Source organism: Patagioenas fasciata, chromosome 8 (assembly GCF_037038585.1).
Source record: "Patagioenas fasciata isolate bPatFas1 chromosome 8, bPatFas1.hap1, whole genome shotgun sequence".
Lineage (NCBI taxonomy): Eukaryota > Metazoa > Chordata > Aves > Columbiformes > Columbidae > Patagioenas > Patagioenas fasciata.
Genome location: NC_092527.1, coordinates 38,689,046 through 38,711,676, shown reverse-complemented (window position 1 = coordinate 38,711,676; position 22,631 = coordinate 38,689,046). Strand labels below are relative to the sequence as shown.

The 22,631-nt window shown below is 38.0% G+C and overlaps 1 protein-coding gene across 2 annotated transcripts; it reads right to left on the bottom strand.

Moving 5' to 3' along the window:
- Positions 1–9,240: 9,240 nt before the first annotated feature.
- BUB3 (BUB3 mitotic checkpoint protein) lies at positions 9,241–22,401 on the bottom strand. Of its 2 annotated transcripts, XM_065843584.2 has the most exons (9): positions 22,311–22,401; positions 21,882–22,016; positions 19,551–19,745; positions 18,386–18,455; positions 16,973–17,124; positions 13,732–13,890; positions 12,150–12,327; positions 11,586–11,802; positions 9,241–9,592 (listed from the first exon to the last, which is right to left on the bottom strand). In XM_065843584.2, the coding sequence occupies exons 2-9, from the start codon at positions 21,888–21,890 to the stop codon at positions 9,583–9,585; spliced, it is 990 nt and encodes a 329-aa protein (XP_065699656.1). In that variant the 5' UTR covers positions 21,891–22,016; positions 22,311–22,401; the 3' UTR covers positions 9,241–9,582. The 2 variants fall into 2 exon arrangements, with proteins under 2 accessions (XP_065699656.1, XP_065699657.1); XM_065843585.2 differs by lacking the exon at positions 9,241–9,592 and having other exon boundaries at positions 11,582–11,802.
- Positions 22,402–22,631: the final 230 nt, after the last annotated feature.

Genomic DNA, 22,631 nt, shown 5'->3' with positions numbered 1-22,631 from the left:
AAGTCCCATTACAAAAATTGCACCTCTTTAATGGAATAATTTTAGGCCTTGTCTGCCTTGCTTTAAAAATAAAGAGCCTCGGAGAGGCAGAAAGAGGCTGAAACTACCATAAACAACTGTTGAAAAGAGCTGCAGAGTAGGAGCAGTCTCTACTGGATACCATGATTTAAAATGACTCATAATCTAACATAATCATGAAAATTAAACCTAAGGACTTGGGTGGGAGGATGGGAGAGAGGGAGGGAAATGAATTACCCTTTTTAATTGTACTTACTCAAGACTACAATGTATTTATAATTATACATTATAGATAACGGGTGAAAGATTCTGGGTTAAAGGTAAGTCTTACACAGAGGGATGAAAGGCTGCTGCATTAGAAGCCAGCTCAAAAAAGACAGAAAAGAGGAAAAAAAAGCATAACTGCTGATAGATACTCACTGTCTTGCAATGCAATCTTTTTCTAATAGTACAAAGTTACTAGGGGAATTAATAACAGCCACGATAACGCATTAGATGCAAATAAACCACAGTCTCTACTTTAGCAATACCACATCTGCCTGTAAAGGTGATTCTGACGCTGTAGGAACAAATAAAATCTGGGGACCATTATTTGCCACCATTTTGACGCAGAGATCGATCCTGTGCCAAGAGAAACAAGGTTTCCCTCACGGATTTTAGGCAGAGAAACTGTCTCCAAGCCTTAGAGTAAGTCACTAAATTGAAAAGATGTCCCTCGAGTTCAAAAGGTTTTGGTCAGGGTTTGAATCCTGGCTCCACATCAATTCGCGAGGAACTAAATAACTGAAGCGATGTTATAACAAAGTCCCACCAAAACCTTGTCAATTTGGTGCACAGGGAAAGCATCACTTTTTTTTTAATAATAAAACATCCTTAGAGAACTGAAAAATGCGGAGAAGTAGAACAAGAAATAAGGGGATACATATAATACATCATCTGAAATGTGTACGCTTCCTCTATTAACATTTTCATCCTTCATTTCCTTCTCTCCACCAAAAAAAAAATCCCTCACCATAGACATTCAAGGCAAATAAGGGCGGCTTTCTCTTTACTGTAAAAACAGTTCCACAGCAGAACAAGATGTTAGCACAACAAATAGTGACATCAAAGGAAGGAAAAGGAACTATAGCCCCAAAGTATTGAATCTGGACATCTCCACTGGGTAAAGCGCAATAGCAGAAAATGGATGATTTTTGCTGCTCTTGAGATCACAAACATTTCAGGCTGCCCACACGGGCTTGGTTTGCAACCAGAACAGCAAAAGAACTGTTTGCTTGGGTGGATTGTGGGTTTAGTTTGGGGTTTGGATGGTTATTTAGAACAACATCCACCAGAAAACAGCTTGTGAAAACATTAGGGTTTTATTTAATGTCTCAACGTCTGCCACTGAGAAGTTATATACGAATTATTTCTGATCATAGAAATAGAGGCTTCATTAAATGTTAAATATTTAAACAAACAAACAAGAAATGGAGTGACATGGGGAGGGAAGGTAAACAGATTTGGAAACTAGTGAAATTTCCGGAATATGAAAGAACTAAGATAACCACTCAGGACAAGAGAGAAGGAATTTGTTAATTAAGAGCGTGTAAGGTCATTCAATGCTGAAACAAAAGGCAGGTGAGACCAGGCGCCCCTGGAGCAGTGCAGCTTGTAGGAAACCCCTGGGGCTGGAAGAGGGAGGTGATGAGATGTCCCGACCCTGCTCTCCGTCGCAGTTTGGCAGCATCAGCCCTGACACAAAGCTCCTGCATCCTCAAGATGTGCATCGTTCTCTTCTGCTTCTTCGGCTGAAACTCAGGAGGAAGATTCCAGGTGCATCCCAAAACAGCAGCGCCCGACATTTCTGTTAATATTTAAGCGCCACCAAGAACAAAGCAATGGAGAACACAGCCCTGAAGCATGTTAAGTGTTCAAAACACTGGTGTTACGCTCACCGGTGGGGATAAAAAAGGCAAATTTTGTCCTTTTGGACCTTTGCGATCAAATGCAACCTGCGGCGGGTGAATCCTGACGCTGCCGAAGGCTCCGCAATCTCAGCTCCTGTTTTTAGCCTGTATTTGAACACTCGCAAACCACCAAAACAGGCTTCATCCTCTGCTGGACTGATCAAGATATTGTATATAATGGACACTTCAGCAAAAGGCTTTGTTCTTAGAAAGTAATTGAAGATGGGTACTGGAGGGTCTTAACCTTAATTGATTTTTTTTTATTCGGGTTTCCTAAGGAAATGAGATTCATGCGATGAAATTGCCTGTGTCTGTCTGCCCGTCCCCTTCTCCTCTCATCCCCCTAATAACCTTGGAACTGATTGATCAATTACAAGTGAATAGGACAGAGGAAGGAGGTCTCAAAGGTATTGAATTCCTGTATCCCTCATGAAATCAGGCAGCCAAGCAGAGGAGACTGCCTTTAATAACATGTGCGGGAAGGAAGGGCCAGGAAACCCACCTGAGAAAAGTTCAAGTCTAAACTTGATGTCCCAGATGTTCAAGAAGGACCAACCACAAAACCCAACTAGGTAGAAAAATCAGATTTTGTTCTGCGCCTCATTGAATTATTCGTTCACTATTGGGATAAATCCAGTTTTTGTATGGACAGTCTCGAGATGAAGACAAGAAGAAAGAAGACATGAGTGGAGATGGGGAAAGAAATATGACTTGATTTGCATTTGAAGCCCCCATATTGATTTCCACCTCCATAAAAAATACATATATATAATTCCAAAAATTTTCTTCCCCACCCCATCCTTAAAAATCTCAGTTCCAACCTCATTCTCTGCCTAATTAAATTTCGGATGCATAAAACTGTTAGCCTCATCTTTTGGAAGACTGTACGCTTTAATTGCAATTACATGCTGCATATTTCATGATATATATCTTTTGAGTATAATTAGGAATAAAAAAAATGTAATCCCAAAAAGATGTTTAATAATTTAAATCCTGAGGATTTGATTAAAGGCATTTGGGGATTGCAGATGACACGGAAAGAACAGTGACTCCATTATAACCAAGGGAAAAGTTCAAGGATTTAAACGCTTCTTTTGTTTTGCAAATCAAGAACTATGATCTTAAAACCAAAAATTTTAAACAGGAACAGATAGATACATTTCCCCGGGTCTATTCCTGCCATTTAATTTGTGGTACAGGACTGAGGTTTTAGAAGAAAAGGCCAGATGTCTCATTTGAAAAGTTTATCTACAAATATTTCTCACAATGTTTCCCTCCAAACTCTCATTAGCAGGAATTAACGTACCCTGAGATAAACATGGCACTTCTTTGTTTGTTTGCAGGCCAACACAAAGAATCAAACCATCTCAACACAAAGAAAATTAGATGGAAGAGAAAAAGCCAATCGTGTTCTCAAAACATACACTGTACAAACGCGAAAAGACATTGATACAATTTTATTACAGTCTACATTACCAGCTGACATCTTTAAATGATGCAGAGGATGGTATGGATCAGCAAAAAAATTAAAAGCAGTGAATTTATGTACTAAAGCAAACGTCAAAGAATAGGTTACGTGCCACTGCGGGACTCAGACCCACTTACAAATACCCCACGTGTGCGTTTGCAGGGAAAATAAACCTGCAACTCCTGTGTGGCGAGGGACGAGCACCCTGCGATGTACGAAGATGGAGCTGCACGTGCAGCGCCAACCGCAGCAGCTGCCGAGTCCCCCTGGAAGGGAAATGTCTCTGTGGGGCAAGAAAACCAATTTGTCAATAAGAAACAGCAGAAACTGAGTGTGTGCAGCACAGTAAAATATATATACGTACATTCTTGATGTCTCCATGCTTTTCTCTGCTGCACAGGCTATAGCTGTGCAATTTAATTCTTTTTTGAGCTTTATAAAGCAGATTACAAATTCTCTACTTAATACTTCTTAATAGTCTTTGATTTGCAGGGTGTGAATTATACATTTTTTTTTTCTGCCTAGATAATACTCCATAGAAACACATTGGCACATTATTACTTTTAAAGGCAAAAAACCTCTAAAAATGCTTCTACTTTCTACTTCCATCCTGTTATAGTTATCCTTCAATAAAGCAGTAAATCTTTGTATTCTATCGGAATTTCTTCATGCCATTTAGCACTACTATATATCAACACAATAGTGTAGATTGTAGCACCATGTCAGGAAAATTTGTATTTAAGAAGATTCATCTACGCATCTTAACTCTCCTTTAAAAATGTGGTGTCATTTACCTTTACACGGAAGCACTGTTTGTCCAATTGACGAAAAAATTACATCACAGGAACAAAAGAAGATTAACTCAAATAACCCCCCACAGTAAGTCTACAGCAGAGGCAAAAAATTAAACCAATTACTTGAGCTGGGATTCAAGAAATCTGCTCAAGTCCTGCTTTTGCTCTGCGAGAAGGAAATTCGCTTCCTTATTCTGAGCCTCTGTTGACATCTGTGGAATGAGAAAATTTCTTCTCTCTCAACCTTTGGCCGTCTTATCTGTTTAGAGAGCAAATTCTCAAGCCAGGATAATTTCTTACAACGCGTCTGTGCAGCGCCGTGAATAAGGCGATTGTCTTTGTTGCATTGTTGCTGCAGAACAGCGATGCTTTGCAGAAAATACAAGCAGGGAAAAGCAACCCTTGCTTAGTTTAATTTGATTAGTCGGGACTCTTTGGTGTAAGTGGATAAATTATAGTTTTGTTTTGACTTGATGCTACCTTGCTCTGCTTTTACCAAAAGAGAATATAGCATTTTTCTTTAAGTAAATATACAATTACGTGCTGTGCTGGTACAAGAGTTGTTTCGTAGCAGCTGATGGTGTAGCTGCAAGCTTAAAACTAGAATTATTGTAAAACCGATGTAAACAAAATATACAGCCAATAAGAATCAGGTACTCTGTTTTATTAGCCTTATACAAATGCAGAAGAGACTATAAAATGAATACATACACTGAATTTGTTTAAGGTGACGACTCTGCAAAGCTTTCTCCCAGGTGGATGTCCCCAGCACCTGCCGGCTCTGGTGTGCCAGGTCACACTGATGGGATAAACTGGTAAGAATGGGCAGATTCAGAGCTGAAACTGGTTTGTTAATAGTGGTGTGGGCCACAGGGCAAAATTAAAGCCTGTTTAAGGACTTTAAAGCTTTAAGGTAATAGGTAACAGGTGCCAGGTGAATGACTGATCAGAGATGAGCCCAGCAGCGTAACAACCACAGGTACAGTCAGGACCAGTTTATCTTTCCTGCCCAAAGATGGAACCAGTTAAAACCACACTGTTCCCAGCAGATGCTGATCTAACCAGGCTTGAGAAATTCCACAGATGGAGACGCTGCAGCTTCCCCCGGCTATTTATTCCTCGGCTTAAGCATCCTTACACTTAGAAAGTTTTTCCTAATGTCCAGACTAATCTCTGCTGCAATTTCAGCTCATTATGCCTCGTCCCAGTCCCTGTGGACATGGAGAACAGTTTATTCCCTTCCACTTTGCAGGTAATCGCAGGAGACTCTGAAGACCGATTACATCCCCTGTGTTGCTGGCATGCGTTAGCACATTCCTATCTTTCCATACTATAGGAAAATGTATGATTTAGTAAAAAAGTGCCATACATACAACCTCAAGAAATAAGACATATTTCACAGGAAGTGCCTTCAGCATATTAATTATAATAATATCTGGGCGAATTCTGTATTTGACTTGTCATTTCCAAATTCTACACATCTGAAATGTATGAGAAGGTATCACTTAAATACTATTTCAAACAAAGAAGGCTGACATATTTCAAAGCAAGTGCCACGTTGCTGGAGGACTAGAAGTTGTATCGGTTGCATATTGACTAAAAAATTACTAGTGTTGTGGTTATGATTATACTAAACAACATAAAAGCAGCTAATGGTATAATCACCAGAACAGATGTCTGCTAGTCAGAAGAAACAGGTTCTGCTCCAGACCACTAATACCAACCACTGATGGTGGACATGCCATTTAGGCCAATATTTGCAAGAATATCCAATAGTAGAAACACCCAGGTTTGGGGCATCTGTCTTAACGGGTGCATCAGTTGAATTACTGCTGAACTCAGTAATTGCATGGCTATAACTACAGAAAATACTTAGTTTTCAAGGCACTAAAAATTACCAGGCGCTGGCAAAAGTGTGAGAGAGTTAAGGAAGATGGAGCTAGCAACATCTACACGGCTTTGGAAAGGTCGTTCTCAACTGTATCACTTGTTTGGGGATCAGAGTTGAGCTTTGAGCTCAGCGCAGGGTCTGGTTTTGCTTGGGAAAATACGTTTTTTTTAATATATATTTACTACCATTGCAGTTGCAGCACAAAACATCACCTCTGAGCCAAAGCAGAGCTCCAGACCCGTATGTAGTAGCCACACACTTGAAGTACTGGCCAGCAGAAAAATAATAAATAAACACTTACCAAATGTTTTTTGTAACATTCATGGCACAGATGCCACTTGGCTCCTAATGCCAGAGTGTCATGAGGCTCTTGTGATAGACAACCCATGATATTTTTCCCTACAAGCAGTCAACGGTGATTGATGACTCTATTAGAATGACGGCCATGACTTCATGTTCTCTGGATGGCCCTCAACACCGTGCAGAAAGCAACGGCTTAAGGAGCTTTTTTTAGATCTCGATTCCTCTTATCAAGAGTCTGTGGCTCCTCTTTGTGCAGCTGCTTGTTATATAGGTCAGAAAAGGCTCGTTTCATGATTTCTCCAGCTTATGGACCTCTGCCTTGACCTGCATTTCTAGAAGAGAACTAATAAAAGGAAGATTAATCTTGCAAAAGAAAGACCCATATTCCAGCTGCACAGATTTGTACCTGATCAACTAATGCTCGTCTTCTCCATTGTGCCCAGTTGTCTCATTGTTTTCTACAGACTCTTGCTCAAGCATTTATATAAAACACCAACGCACCACAAGGAATATTCCTACTATTTTTAAGCCAAAGTAAATTAGTAAATTCAATTTGTTTCCTCCTACATATCTGGGACTACCTTTGTCCATTGAAGCACACAGATCTCAGTACAAACTTCTTTTTTCCCCGATTACCAATGAAAAGTTGCACAGGAGGCCTTATTTCCAGGTCATGTCATGTGTCTGCTTTGTTAACCAAACTATTTGGAATTCCCCTAATTCATTTTTTATTTTCCCCTACTTTCTCTGGCTCCTATTTCACTTTGTTCCCCACACTTCCTCACCCCTGTAACTGCCCACTCTATCCTCCCTCCATTTCACGTGTTCCTTTCTCCACAACATCACTAAAGCACCTTTTCATTAGTCCCAGCCCATTCCTGCCTCCACACATCATTTATTTAGACCCCTCCTCACTTCAGGTCTCTCTTCTCCACCAGCAGGGCCACTGTTATGCTTCTCAGGAATAACAAAATCATCTTTTCGTGGTCTCAAGTTTACATTTTGCAATACTACACTCTCCCAGATTAGATAAACAACAGATATTGTATATGTTTGCTCTGCAAATATGTGTTTAAACCTGCACACACATACACATTGTGGTCTGGTGCAATGCCTGACAGTGCTCTGAACACAAAGCCTGCTGTCTAACTTACAGCCATCCCCCAAACTAGAGATTTTGCTTCCCATTTCTTTGCTACTTGTTCTCACAGAAACCTTTGGTTCCCAGGTTTAGGCCCCACACACCACAAAAAAAACCACACACAAACACCAAAAAACACCACACACACCAAACAAAAAGCCCCAATTCACATACCAAGGAGTCACCGCTTCCTAAGTTGACATAAAAAATTCAACCTGTGCCCGACAGAGGCACGTACTCTCAATGCAAAAAAAGCCAGTTAAAATTGGAAGAAATCAGGATGGTGCACATTGATCAGAACAGGCTGGATGCTACTGTAGTGACAGCATTATCCATATTTTAATTCAGTAAGATCTTTATTTCTTTTAAAAACCTATCAAAACCAGTTTATATTAACAAAAAATCCATATCAAGCCCATGACAAATTCTAAAGCATTCCACGTTCAACCCATTTACTATCTCTCTCTGTTAACAGCTCACGTCTGTTACCTTTCTGCACACAGAGTCCATCACCACCTCCTCTGGAACGATCAGTTACTATTTCTGTCATCAGCAAGTTTGTTTTCTTACAGGTAATAAAGTACTCCCACTGGCAACGCAGGCACTGATACCTCAGAAGGTGGGAGTAAAGTATTAATCCAATCACCACTCCAAAATACTCACACTTTAATCACCTTTGATAGGCTTCATAGAAAGAGTTTTGTTCCACCTCTCCTTGCTATTCACTACAAAGTGACTACTTCAGTATTATGAAGTTCACAAACCCCTGAAACAAGCTGCTATTAAGAGAGTAGTCAGACAGTGTAGTCCACAGAGCCGGATGAGATTGCTTTCCGATTAGTACCACCAAGTTCTTATCATTATTTCTACAAACCGGTCACAAACGTGCAATATTGAATATATTCTTTTCAGCAGAAGACAGATTTGCAGGTTTAGTCTCTTCATCTGATCTACATTCCTGTTTAGAAAAAGCAAACACACAGCACCTAATACTTTTTCTAAGACTACTTTCTTAGGAATTTTTAATTTGTCCAAGTTCGAGCATTTTCTCACACACATCCCCCCCCCACTCCAAAATCCTCAAGAGGCTGATAAAAAAAATCTGATTACAGATCAGACTTTTTACCAACTGGCATGAATGCAAACGAGACATTCAGACAGACAGCATATTTTCATCCGTTTTGTGGCCACAACATTTCCACCCTGGGCAAACTCCTTTTTTTCTACCATTCTACGTGTTACTCCATAAACCCTGGGCTACCACATCTGATCTACAGACTTGGCACAGACCACTCAGCTATAGGCTGAAACTCTACATTTCCTTCCCTCTACCCTCCATTCTTCCCAAGCATTGTTAATTTTAGGCTTTTATGCAGTATGTGAAGAAAATCAAAGTACCACATGTTGAGATTCTTCCCTCCAGAAACAGTTCATGGCTCTCCAGTAACAATCAAGTCATTGCAATTAACGAGCCCACCTAACATAACACAACTGTGTGTTCATTGCCTGGAGAGCAAACATGCTCACATAAGGAAGAAATTCTCAGTTCATCTCATTGGAAAAAGACAAAAGGCTCAATTTTCCATCAGGAAGACTTGGAACTCATGAATTCTTGCAACTTACAGGTTTGGTCTTAATGTTTCTTTCAAAAATAGAAAGGTTGTTACACAAAGTACTTGTTTTAAAAAAAAACTATGGATATTTATTGAACAGTTATGAAACCACTGAAAGTTTTCATAATTAGATACTACAAAACGTGGTGAGTTTTTACAAAAGTATAAGCAAAGTTGCCTACAGGATGGAACTAATTTAGCTACAGACAGCAGATAAGGAAAACAGTTTCATTAAGATTATAGGCAGGCAAGTAATGACAGATTAAGACATACTGCAATATACAAACAAATATTTCGTAGTCAAAGACAACATCAGGACAAGGACTGTTGTTCTCACTTCTGCGATTTAGTTTAGTCTTGCTAGGAGCAGGTGAGCAACTCTTGCAGAGAAGTAGCACCAGAAGTCTAAGTAGACCTGAAACAAATAAACAGTATTTCAGCAAGCAATATTTAGAGTAACCATAAACAGATAAAACATATAACACCCTATAAAAGCAGATATGTGTAGAAAGACAGCTTTTATTTGTATCAAGATACAATATCTAATAATTTAGTGATTGAAAAGCTGATCTTGCCAAGTTTTCTTTATGTAATATGGCAGCATCTTGATGCATTTAAGAACGCATCATGCAGACATGCTAAGTGATTCAAATTAATATGTAAAAAGATCACTATGAAACAAATATTAGTCTTCTGTCTTAAGTAACTTATTTTTAGAATAAACCAGAGATGACTCACACTACTGTAACATTAAATATACACATCATTCTGAGTGCCCTAAGGTTGGCATAAGCAACTTGTAAATGTCAGAAAAGCATATAAACCTTGTTAATGTTCTCAGAAATTCATTTAAAGATAGAAACAGGTCCAAAAAGATGCCTGTCTAAATGCATTGCAATTACGTTACAATTATTTTCCAAATACACAGATATGCTCTGTTTTTTCTCAGCTCATTACTGACTCAAACAATTTGCCCTTCTGGGATCAATTGTTTGCTAATAAATAATTGTTTACAGTCACAAAATGATATTAAGGAGTATTCTTATTAGTTTTCCTTCTACAGCCTAATAAGATTCAAAACTAGCTGATTCCCAAGAGTGTAACCTTAACCTTGCTGTGTTTAACAGCCCAGGAAATGATGAACCATCTGTTTCAGAAAATAATGAGGGGCCAAGAGGAAATATTGTTTAATTGTAGATTAACCTCCTCATACGGCAGAATGAAGCATCCACAGAATTAGCAGCCATAACTAGCAATGAACAGATATAACTGCAAGCAGCTCTTACTATTACAAGACCAACAGCAGCAAGTATTCTTTTATCACCTTTTTGTTTAAACCCTCCCAAATGTACCTAACAACTACAATCTGATTTTAAACATAAGTTCGAATTATCATCTTTGGATTTTTCTTTCTTTGAGGAAGCACCAGAACTAAATACTCAAATAGTTCAGGTTTTATTGTTGCATGAGTATCAAAATTATTTTAAACCAAACATCTCCAAGTGAGAGATGGTGTATTTATTCTTCTGTAACTTTCCCTTCACATCTTCACAGCGATAAAATGACTGCTCTGAACCAATATACAAGTCACTTAAGGCAGGGGGGAAGGTCTAGAGATTTTAAACTCAAGAACTTTGATCACTTACATGTGTCTATTTACACAGCCACTTAGATACTAAATAACGGAGACAAACAGATGAAGTGTAAGACAGTTTCAGTACTAGAAGAAAAAAATAGCGATGGCAAACTGCAGGAATTTGAAAATAAAACCAGCTCCTGTGCTAGGCTAATGAAGAGTCGTGCAATTCTGTGCTGTGATGGCAATTTTTCTATGTAACATTCACGCCAAAGCGAGCTTAACAGAAATCTTTTGCCTCTATCAATCAGTTTGCCCCATTTTGACAGCAACAATGATAGAAAAGCGTTATCAGAGGGCTGCAGCAAACTCCAAAAAGCTTTTCCTTGATTTGACACAACCTTCCTTCTGATTCGCCTCTGGCTGTGACAGCCAGGTGCATACTCGGCGTGTAAAGATTTCATTAATTCTAAGTTTTAAATATCCAAACACGGTAACATTTACTCAAATAAATTATGCTTGAATTCTTCACTTAATTCTTGAAGCAATGAGCTAGCAATAACTCCACAGTTTCATATAATAGCACCTATTCAAAAAGGATAAGAGTTTGACATTCTTCTCCTACAAAACAACTAGGCACAATTTTATCCATCAGACGTCTATCAACCTACGGATATTGAAAGCTTGGGCAAACAAGATAAAATCAAAACCAACCCTACTGTCAAGCTGCGCTATCGACTGGCATCAATAACGGTATTCATGAATTTAGGAAAATTAATAAATCTTGGGATGAATGCTCAGAAAGGCTCAAATACAGGTGAAGCATACTCACTTTGGTTTTGTTTCTGCATCTGTCACTTGGCGAATATAGATACCATCTTCGGGATGTTCAATGTCATCCATTTCATACATATACGAAGAAGCTATCGCAAGGGTAGTTCCATCGTTGCTGAAGGCAAGTGATGCTATGCTGGTGGGATACCGATGGAACTGGCACAGTCGCTTTTTGTTAAATGGATCCCAAATATTTACGAATCCATCGGAACCTCCTGGAAGTGAATTTTTAAAAATGTTGTAAATTATAATGGAGAGAACGGTAAGAGTGAAAAGATACAGTATAGGAAAAAGGAAAAGACAAAACTACCTGGAATTAATTTGTCAATAAAAAACACAGGGTTATACAGACTTGCATCATTCAGTAAAGAGCACAACGAGTATTTCCCAAAATCCCTGTTTAAGCAATTAACTCACTGCATCAAATCATTTGAAGACTCTGCTTATTGCAAGAAATACTATTTAAATGCTTAAAAAGGACATAAGAGATAAAGGCTGACCTGTTTAAATCAAAAAGGAACTGATGCAAATGTTACAAACAAAAAAAGAGTATCTACTCTACCTGTAGCAAATGTGTTGTGGACATTATGGAAAGAAATGGCATTAACTGGATAAATCTGCTCGATGTTATTTTCCTTCAAACGGTGACATTTGAATGCGTATTTCTTCTTCTGGATTTCTGGACTTGGATCCAAATATTCCACCGCAACACGACCTTCAATGGAACTTAAAACATAACCCTACCAAAAAAAAAAAAATGGGAGATATACATTTTAGAAGTTTACACCTGGAGAAGAGATTGCAATACAATTTATCTCATAACCCTCTAAATTCAACTAAATGACGAGTAAAGAGTCTTAAGCTGCGTACAACTAGAAATTGTTTGTTACAATAGATCAATGCCATCATCAATAAAATATGCTTTTAAGAAATAATGCAGAAAAAAAGCTTTCTGAGAGATTCTCATTGCACCATAGTTTGAAGCTGACAGTGAGGCTTTTAATTACCCTTGCAGGTTCAAACACAAGTTGATTTGGGGAGAAAAATGCTAGTAGTTAAGAACACCTTGTATTCACACATCTATCCCCCAGGGCCTAAATATCTCAAGTATTAGAGGTACTCATGGGACTATTTAGTTTCAGAATTACATTAAAACTGGTTCAGAACTTCATACTGGCAACTAAACACTCAAGTTTAAACAGTATTTTCAGTGAAACTTGCTTGTAAGTGGTTTCCACTTATTCAGTTAATTACAGTCCTGACTTAAAGCAACCTGAGATGCTTTTATTATAACTTCTGAGTTAAGCCCACAATAGATCTTTTCAGAAATAGGATTGTAATGACATCTAGCTATAACAAGGTTCTTTAAAATCCATAATACAATACAATCTGGAAGATCAGCTTGTTTCACTGTAACTAGAGCTGAAAATGGACAAAGCGTTCATGCCAGTTCAAGAACAAGTAACTAGGTCTCCCAATTCTTGCGCTATCACTATGTACACAGGAAAATTCCCTTCCAGATTAGTTTGTCAGAAAAAAATAATCTTCTTGCTCTACTTCAGAAAGGGAAATATCACAGATACACTATGTTCACCTACATGGAACCGCTTATGATCACCTAAATTGTATAATTTCCTCTAGATAACAAAACATGGGTTCTCAAGTGCATAACACAGACTCAGAGTTAAAAAAGAAAGACCAAATATAAATGACATCCATATAGTTTTAATCCTGCCCCTGTTCACAGCCTATTGAAGAACATAGGGCTACAACGCATAGAGGCTGCTGAGCAATTGCCAATTCTGTCTTCCTCTCCTATTGCAACATTGTGGGGTTTTTTTTGTTTGTTTTTTAATTACATTTCAGCACTGTCATGCATTAAATGGGTTATTTTTCAAATAGGGACAAAACCAACAAAAAAAATGAAAACACAATATGTTGCTAAATCAGTGGCAAACATTCCTAAGCTACACTATTAAAAAGAGTTAACCTGGAACCTCGACATCATTTTTCCCCCCTCCTAGAGTTTTACTACAAAACTTTGAAGACCAGAATATATTTAAACAACAAGAACTTGAAAAATAAGCCACCATTTTTCCTAAAGAATATTCAACAGAAATACAATTATTGACATAGTTGCCTACCTGTTTATTTGGAAACGCTCTGATACAGCGGGTCTGGTATTTCAGACTTGATTCTCTTCGCTGCTGAACATAACCCATGTTCCGCAAATCCCACACCAGCACTCTCCGGCCGGCCGTCCCCACAATTAGTCTGTCTCCAGACACAGAAAGCGTGTAGACCTTGAAAAAAAATCACAATATTTAATACTTGTAAGCCCAAATATCCATTGTTCTTTGTACAAAATGTCAGCAATATGCAATATCAGGTGACATCTACAATAAAGTCTATAGCCACAGATTTCTCCTTTGCTTCAATGTATAACTCAAATTTGAGATGAACAGCAGTAGTGTGTAGCGGGTTAGTAATAAGACACTGATGTAGCATTTCGACAGCTCACTCTTAATTCTGTACCCTAGCACATAGCTAAAAATAAAAGAGCCCAACACAGCACCATAATACATAAGTAACAAATTCTAAAAAAGATTTTTTTAAATGAATATGCATAGGCACTTGTGCAATTCTAAGTTTCAAGAATGTTTATTCAGTTACCAGTCTGCAGATCTCAGTGATATCTAAGTCTTCCACACGAGTTTTCTCCCTTTCACTGGTATTATCCTTGTTCTAAATGCTACCCGTGTACAGAAGTACTATGCATAAATCAAAAGGGGAATCAGTATCATTCAAGTTTTCCTCAAAAATTATTTCAAGCATTAAAATTACTGGATATTTCAAGGCAAGAGGAAAACAGACACAAAGTAACAGGGCATGGATACTGGAATTTATCTTTGCTTGGTGCGCACAGCTTGCATTCCCCGATATCAATACATGATCCTGCAGGTCAGTCCTACAATATGACACCACACATTTTCTTCATGTTTTCCATCTTGTAATCATGTGGTTTTACAGAATACTTCAGGTTGAGCTTCATGTTAATAAAGGAAAATAGATTGCCAATAAATACATTTTTTAAAAAACACAACACAGTACTTTGTATACTTAAATAAAATTAAGTGAAATTTAAGGAAGCGATGCGCTTGACATCATTAAAATAGATTATGCCTTGGAATTTCAACTCTACTCCAAGAAATTGGCTCAGAGGTTCTAACTTTTGTTTTTCAAAGTTCTTATGAAAATATTCAGCACACAAATCGTTCTGTTTCCAACTATTATTTGGGATGCAGTTAATCTAGAAATATGTTAAAAAAAGGAAAAGGAAAAAAGGTTCAGTCTAAAACTCTCTGCTACCAAAAGAATTACAAGTTGTTGATACACAAACAAGGCAGAATCCAGCTACCTATAGCTGTGATGTTATTGAGCTGCTAACAAGAGCAAACTATAAGAACAACCTTTTTCAAAAGTGACATAAAGCGGCTAAACACACAGGAAATAGATTTGTATAAACCTCTGATCAAGAACCAGAAGTGTATGAGATCTGGGATCCTGCCAGAAGGTTTCAATTTACTTTTGGCATGTGTTTGTACAATTTCACTCAAGCACCGAGTTTCACTTTCTGCTTCTCTGATAAAGCCCAATAAAACTATTTGGTTCTGGTAAAACTGCACTGAAATATCAGGCAGAACAACTTTTCTCTTAATCTGCTAAAAACATTCTCGGCAGAACTGTGGTTTCGAGAAGTTAATTTCTATGTAAAAAAAAAAAAGCAGACAGGTGCGTATGTGTGTGGGAAGATATGTGTACATATACACATACATGTTTGTGTGTATTTATATAACTTCCTTTAACCAATCCACATTCATTCATCATGCATTCTTGCTCTAAAATCTGATTATTTATCTTTCCTTTTAAGACTGAGGTCTTCAGATGGGAAACGTCTTAAATGTTCATATAGGAGCTGCGTAAAATTTCCAATTATCTCGACTGCCAAATGCCACATATATAAAAAAGGCAAGAAAACTTTGAGCCAACGGTAGTTATACACTTTAACAAGATAGTTTTTCAAACCTCCCTTTATTATTGATGTAAAAATTGATATAAAGATATTAATAAACATTATATATATAATGTGTTTGTATACATGTATGGAAACAAAGGCATAAAAATATATTAAATAGCTTAAATCTTCTTTACAAACTGATGTCACACCTGTATAGTGAGTATTCTTTCTACACCATACAATCATAAATCAACTGAAACCATTGTCATGCAGTTGAGTAGGTGTACACATTTATCAAAGGCAGTATTAAAAAAATGACATAATGAACCTTGCTGAACCAATAAGCAGCTTGATTCACTGTGGCTGTCCATTATATGATATTCTGTCAGCCATTTATCACAGTTCTTTACATGCTACATACAACTATAAATCAAAACTAGAAATAATGCAATTACTTTATTCCGAACAAAGGTCTTGCCAGAAGTAGATTCAGCTATGTTGTAACAATAGTAATAGCTATTTAGATGCAATAGGGAATGTAATGATGGCTCATAATTATGGCTTGAAAATAGCTAAATGAAATTTTAAAAAGCTATAAGCAAAAAAAAATTATGTAAAATTATCCAGCAAAGCAGCCTGGGTTTAGTATTCTATGAAAAAACAAGAATTTGTTATAATTCCTTCAGTAACACCACTGTAAGCAGTATAAAGATTAACACACTGTATAACCATCAGAAAAAGCCCAAGACATCACATTTTACCTTATTTCTCTTGGTGTCTCATTAGCACAGAGGATTTTAGTATGAGAATGTCTGGATTTACTAGACATTAGTACAACAACAGGTAAGTTAAAATAGAAGCAATTCTGTTCAATTTTTTAATACAAGTTGAAAAAAAAAAAATTTCAGGCAACTTTGCCTTCTACTATATCTCTATCCACATTTCAAAACAAACAGACCTTATGACTGCCAGGATCTGATATATCTAAAAGTCTTAAGGCTTAAAGAAATAAATAGTGCATATTACAATTAAGCCAAGGATTATTAACGATTAAGTCAACTTCACATGCTGGTTTTTGTTAGCTTTTTCCCTTCTTCAAGTTTGTTTTAAATTATAAGAATCTGGTCCATCAGGAGAGCCAGGAATTAAGTTACGCTCTCCTATTGATGAAAGCTCAAAGACTTAACCCAAAATCACAATAGATTCTGAATATCAATATTTTAAAATGCAACACTTTCACAGCTTAAAAACAACGAAACATAACTTTTCAAATTCAATTCAGTTTAAGACAACGTCCTGTATGATGTTTAACCCATCACTGGATTATTATTTAACATATCACCTGGAATATACCATGCAGGAAATACCTTTTCAGGTTGAGAGAAGGTTCCTGCATTACAAGGAGTTCTGGGATCCCACAGCTTGACTGTTTGATCCCAGCTTCCAGTCACCATGACGTTCACTTCTGGGCAATACTCAACACACCTGATAGGAGCATCGTGGGCACCAACAAGGCTTTCTGTAAGAAAACACAATTTATTGTAACTTTATTTGCTCTACAAATAGTCAGAATGTGTTGAATAAAGAATTTTTAAAAAAAGGACACACTACCGAGGTACAAACACACTCTTTTCTGACACTTCCACAGGTGTATTGATATGCTAAGACTTCCTTTAAGTATAGCTCAGTCTTTGCAAGTACAACTTTTGCAAAGATCAGGAATGCTAAACTTAAAAGTCTTCAGAGATTACGAAAGGAATTAAGAATTTTAGACAGCCATAGAGACATGGTCTAACATATAAAGCATCAAATGGTATCACCACCTGTGACACAGACACTAATACAGAAAGTCACTTAAGCTGGTATATATTAACATGATGGCCAAAAAATAATTAATATCACATACTAATATAAATATTAGCATAAACACTTCTATAAAGTCACCTATAACAGAATTATTTGACCTTTTTCATAACATTACTGTGCACACAAGTTTGTTGAGCCCTGGCTCTTGGTTGGTTCTGGTGACATGTGTTTCAGGTTCAGATTCACTTTTCAATTTAACACACATAGAAACACAAAAAACAGCCAAACTAGTTCCATATTTTGCACTTATGAGTCATTGTGTTGCTTTGGAGAAGTGTTTTGCTAGGAAAAAATGTAGTACAAGGCCACGATGTTTAACAAAGCAAAAGTTTGATGTACACTTCATCATACCTGTGAAAGACCATTCTAAACATCTCTAAACCACAAATATCTGGGGAAATTTAAAAAAAAAAAAAAAAAAAAATCACATGCTCAGCTTTAGTTCAGCTTGTCTAATTGTCCCTAATTAAGCCACAGTAACCTATGGCAGAGCAGGATTATCATGAGAAATCCTATTTAAGGCATCCTACAAGAAGCTTCTACCAAACTTCCTGCAAACTGCCAAGGGCTTCCATGCTTTTAGGTGGAATGTATTAGGGTCCCTTGTTACTCTGCTAGATTTGAATCTCAAACCAACAGTGTGACAAGTACATAGATATTTCCTTTCCTTCCATCTTAACCTAAGTAAATGAAAAAGAAATGCACATGTAAAATACAGCAATGAATATTCATCACAGGAGAAGTTTAAACTCTCCCTTTGGCAGCAACGGACAATCCCCCGTTACCCAGTAAGAAGCAGTGTCTTGTCCAAAGCCTCAGTGATCACAAAGGGCTGCAGGGCAAAGGAGAGTGCTGAGCACTGACACTGACAACTTAAATCAATAGAGACAGCTTAGAGAATTCAGTCTGCCTACCTTGGTCCGTGTTCAGATCATGCATTTTCAATTGCTGATCTAATCCTCCACTCCAGGCATGGGTAGGATCCTATAAAGCAAAATATTTCACCTTATGACATGCCTTAGGTTTAGCCTGGCTGCTGCACATTTAATATCCTAAGCTCATAACACAGGACTTGCTTTCAAAAGTTTTGGGAAGAGGGGAATTATGACACAAAGGTGAAGATGCAGCCCAGATCTAAACAGGCAGATGACAGAAGCTTTGCAAAATGTTTAAGCAAAGCACTTCAAGCTATACATTTTTTTTTTTTTTAATTTATAAGTAAAACTAAAAAGAAACAAAAGCATTTAGAGGTCACATCAAATCATTTCTGTTTCCGTAACAGTAAAACACATAATGCTTATTTTTAAATGTGCTCTAACCTAAGGCAGTTCTACTTAGATGAAGTGTATTTCTTCTAAAACCAATTTGAAAACTGGAAACCATTTGAGAACTTATGTGTTGATCTACACTACAATATTAGCTATGTGACATAATGTTCTGTGAAAAAAGTACAAGTAGAATTAAAAATTTAAACTGATCCTTAAAACATTCAGTAATACATCAAGATCAAGTTACTGGAGGACATACCAGCATACAATGCAAAAAAGATACAAGTAGAAAACTATTTAAAAAAATAGGCAAAACAAAAAAGTGGGACAAATAAACTTATAACCATTCCTATTTCAAATCCAGTATACTAAAAAAAACAGAAATCAAATATCTGGTAAATTGTTCACTTGGAACAATGCCGTGTTTCCAAAACAGCCCAGTATGATAACAAGGTTAAAAAGAAAAGAAGAATTGGCTATGGACATTTATTGTGAATAAAGATTTCTGGCTGGATACTACCAGTATGACTCTCTGTAATAAATATACATACGATTTACCATACCATTGCAGAAACAACACAAACCAGCTCAAATTACTTTTGCCTACCACTCCTACCAGAAATTAATTACTTGTGTGCCTGCACATGTCACAGGAAATACCTACACTTAGGACTACAACAACAATAATTAGAAGAAGAAGAATCAGTAGAAGTAAGCTATTTTTTAAAACCTATAATTCATGTAGGATTTCATTATCCCTTTAGTTTCAGGGACTGACAATTTTTTTTGAAAAAGCATTTCACACACTTACATAAAAAGCACAGTCAAGGACAGCTCCTGAATGTTGATATTTGAGTCTCATGGTGTTGGCAGGAACATCATAGAGCCGGACAGTTGTGTCCCAGGATGAAACAAGCAGGAACTGAGATGTATTTGGACTAAACTTCACTGATGAAATACCATCATCTGGAGTTTGATTTAGTTTGAATTCGTTTGATCCCGTCATCTGAAGAAAAGACAATAACACACAGATACAATTTTAGTAATAACAAGAACCTAAGCCTAGCAAGTTAATTAGTCAACTGATCCATCTTAAAGGTAACTTAAAGTAGACCTGGAAAGTTTACCAGCTTTTACATGGAAGTTCAGAACCCCCAGATTTCTAAAAGACTCTAAAATCCAAGATGCTGATCACTGTCCAAGACCTCAATAAATTTCTACCCCCATAGAGAGAGCTTTTAAATCTAAATATCAAATGTAGCATGGAATGAACAATATAAAAGTTTATTTTTATTATCATATATAAGCTTAGATATTGTTATTTTAAAAATGTATTTTCCCCGACTCTACTGTGTATGCAGCTGTATTTTTAAAAGTAAATATTTATAAACTATTGTGAGCATCAAGAAGTTACTTTAAAAGAAGAAAAAAAACACACGCAGGCAGAACAGAATCTGATTTGAAAACTCCAATAAAAACTGTTTCAGACTTGGTACTGCAACTGGATCATCTTTGAAACAGTTTTGAGCTCTCCCCAACTTTCCAAGTCTTAAACTTCCATAAGTGTTACAAAATGTTTCAAATGAAACACGTTAAGATTTTTTCCCCTCTTAAGACTCTAAAGAGGGTCAGATAAGAAGGGGAAGTTATACTTTATGCAGTATTGAAATGTAGAGTAAACATATAAATGTGATGTAATGGGGAAAAAAAAGACAATTAAACAACAGAACAATGAGACTGAAGGTAACTGCAGCACTCACTCCATAGGATTAGTTAGTTGTATATATAAAAATTCAAAGGACAGTAGAGGTTATGAACAGCAAATTTCAGCTGGGAAAACAGTACAGACCTTACACTCAGAAAAAAAACAAATTCTTAATTATATATATTCCAAGAAAATGGCCAAAACTTCTACGGCTTCAGAGAGCCTTAATATCACACTTCCCTTGTGCTGAAAGTACAGAGAGGTAAATTAGCTAAGATTTTATATAACACTGTCACTCCTGAATTTGTACGTACAATTGCAGAGATTAAGATCAGATCTCTGAGAATAAATCAAGAAAGAATGAGGTTCAAATCTAGTGCACAATTATTCTAGTGCAGCACTTATCAGTAACTGAACAATCATCAAGTTGTATAATAATGTGAGCACTACACATTCTTACACTGGTAAGATTTCCCAAGTGGGAGCTTTGGTAGGTGTTCTGCAAGACATCCTTAAAAAAACAAGCAAACACTACATACACACAACCATGATGTAAACACAAAGTGCTATTTCTGCTATATAAACATGAAGCGAGAAAGAAAAAGTTTTAAGAAAAGGAAATAACTTATTTCTTTAACCCCTTTTTTCAGTTTTGCTTTGGGAATACTTGAGCGAAAGACATATTCTTGCCACACATATTTCTATATGACTACTATAAAGAATGCAGCAGCACCTTCATCGCGCTTTAAAATAGTGAAATGTACATCAGTGACAATTTCAGATGGATGTACAAAGAAAAAATCTAAAGGAATTCAGAATAACTACAAGAATTAGACTGGACATGCTAATCTTGCCTACTTGTGGCAGAAAGTTCAATCATGAGGATCTGAGGCACCTGGTACAACAGTTACAAACAAACCGAAAGCAATCAACAAGCAGCACTCCAGGAAGCAGAGTTACTTACATCAGAAACCAGGAAGGATGTCCCAAAGGTATTTTTAATCCACAGAAAAACATAAAATGTCATAATTTAACTATATGCTGGCTTTTACTTATGTTAAAAAAAAAAAAAATCACATAAAATGCTCTGCACATTTTCACAAATAAACTACTCTACAACCATGACTGCCAAACAACAGTAATTGTCACACTCACCTCAAACAACAAAGTCCTGGTAAAAATGATCAGAGATAATTCATAAAGAAGATGTTATAGTAAAGCTGCATGCTGCTGAAAATGCAATATTGACTTAACTAAGAGGTGCACCTTTGCACCTCCATAATTCCCAAAAGTTCATTTTCACAGAACAGGTAAGAAATCAGTGCTTTTATAGCTCCTTTTAACACACTATAATTTTGCTAGACCATAAGCATTTCCCAGGCCAAAACCGTTCGCAACAACCACTCTGCACTTTTATTAAGAAGGTATTAGAAGTACCGTTTTCATATTACACGAGTTCCTCTCCCTGCTTCACGCAGCGCAAAGGAAAACTCTTCTCGGTGCAGCAACAGCGGGTCAGGAAGCGTTGAGGAGGCTGAGGCACCGGAGATGCACGTCGGGATGCCGGAGATGCTGCGGTGGGAAGGGAACACAGTGAGAGAAACGCCCGAGAACCCAGAGGAGAACAAGAAACTGTGGCACCCGCGGCCCCACCGGGGAACGGACGCGCAGAGCGGGAGGCGGCGGGAGAGGCCGCTGAGGAGAAGCGGCCGCCAGTCAGGAGGAGGGAGGCCGTCCCCAGGCCGAGCCGCCCGCTCCGCCACACAGCTACCCCCCGACCGTACCCCGGAGATCTTCGCACGCCCAGAGTGTGACCTCGCAGTCCCAAGTCCAAGCCCGGGGTCGCGGGTCCGGTCCCAGCCTCACCTCAGCGCTCCGACCACGGCCTCGGGCCTTCCAGCAACCGCCACACGCACGTACGCACAGTCCCACTCGCCCCACCCAGGCGCGCCGCCCCCCGATTGGCCGGTTCGAAAGAGCGGAACGGTGCGTCCCGGCGTGCCCCGCGCTCACGCCGCTCCCCGACGTGCCCGCCGCGGGGCATGCTGGGATTTGCAGTCCGCCGGGCCCGGCGGGGCGCGGGAGCTGGGACGCGCCGCTCCCCGTGTCTCCCGGGGCCATCACCGGCTGCTAACGGGAGCGCCGGGGCGGGTTTGCACGTTAGTGTTGTCACAGCCCAGCGGCGGG

Bases quoted from the DNA above. Each gene is read 5' to 3' on its own strand.
- BUB3 (XM_065843584.2), bottom strand. The intron at 18,456-19,550 runs GTAAGTGTGTGA...TTTGCTTTATAG, and splicing joins TCCTTGACTGTGCTTTTTAT to GATCCTACCCATGCCTGGAG. The intron at 13,891-16,972 runs GTATTTCCTGCA...TTTTTTTTCAAG, and splicing joins CCTTCTCTCAACCTGAAAAG to GTCTACACGCTTTCTGTGTC.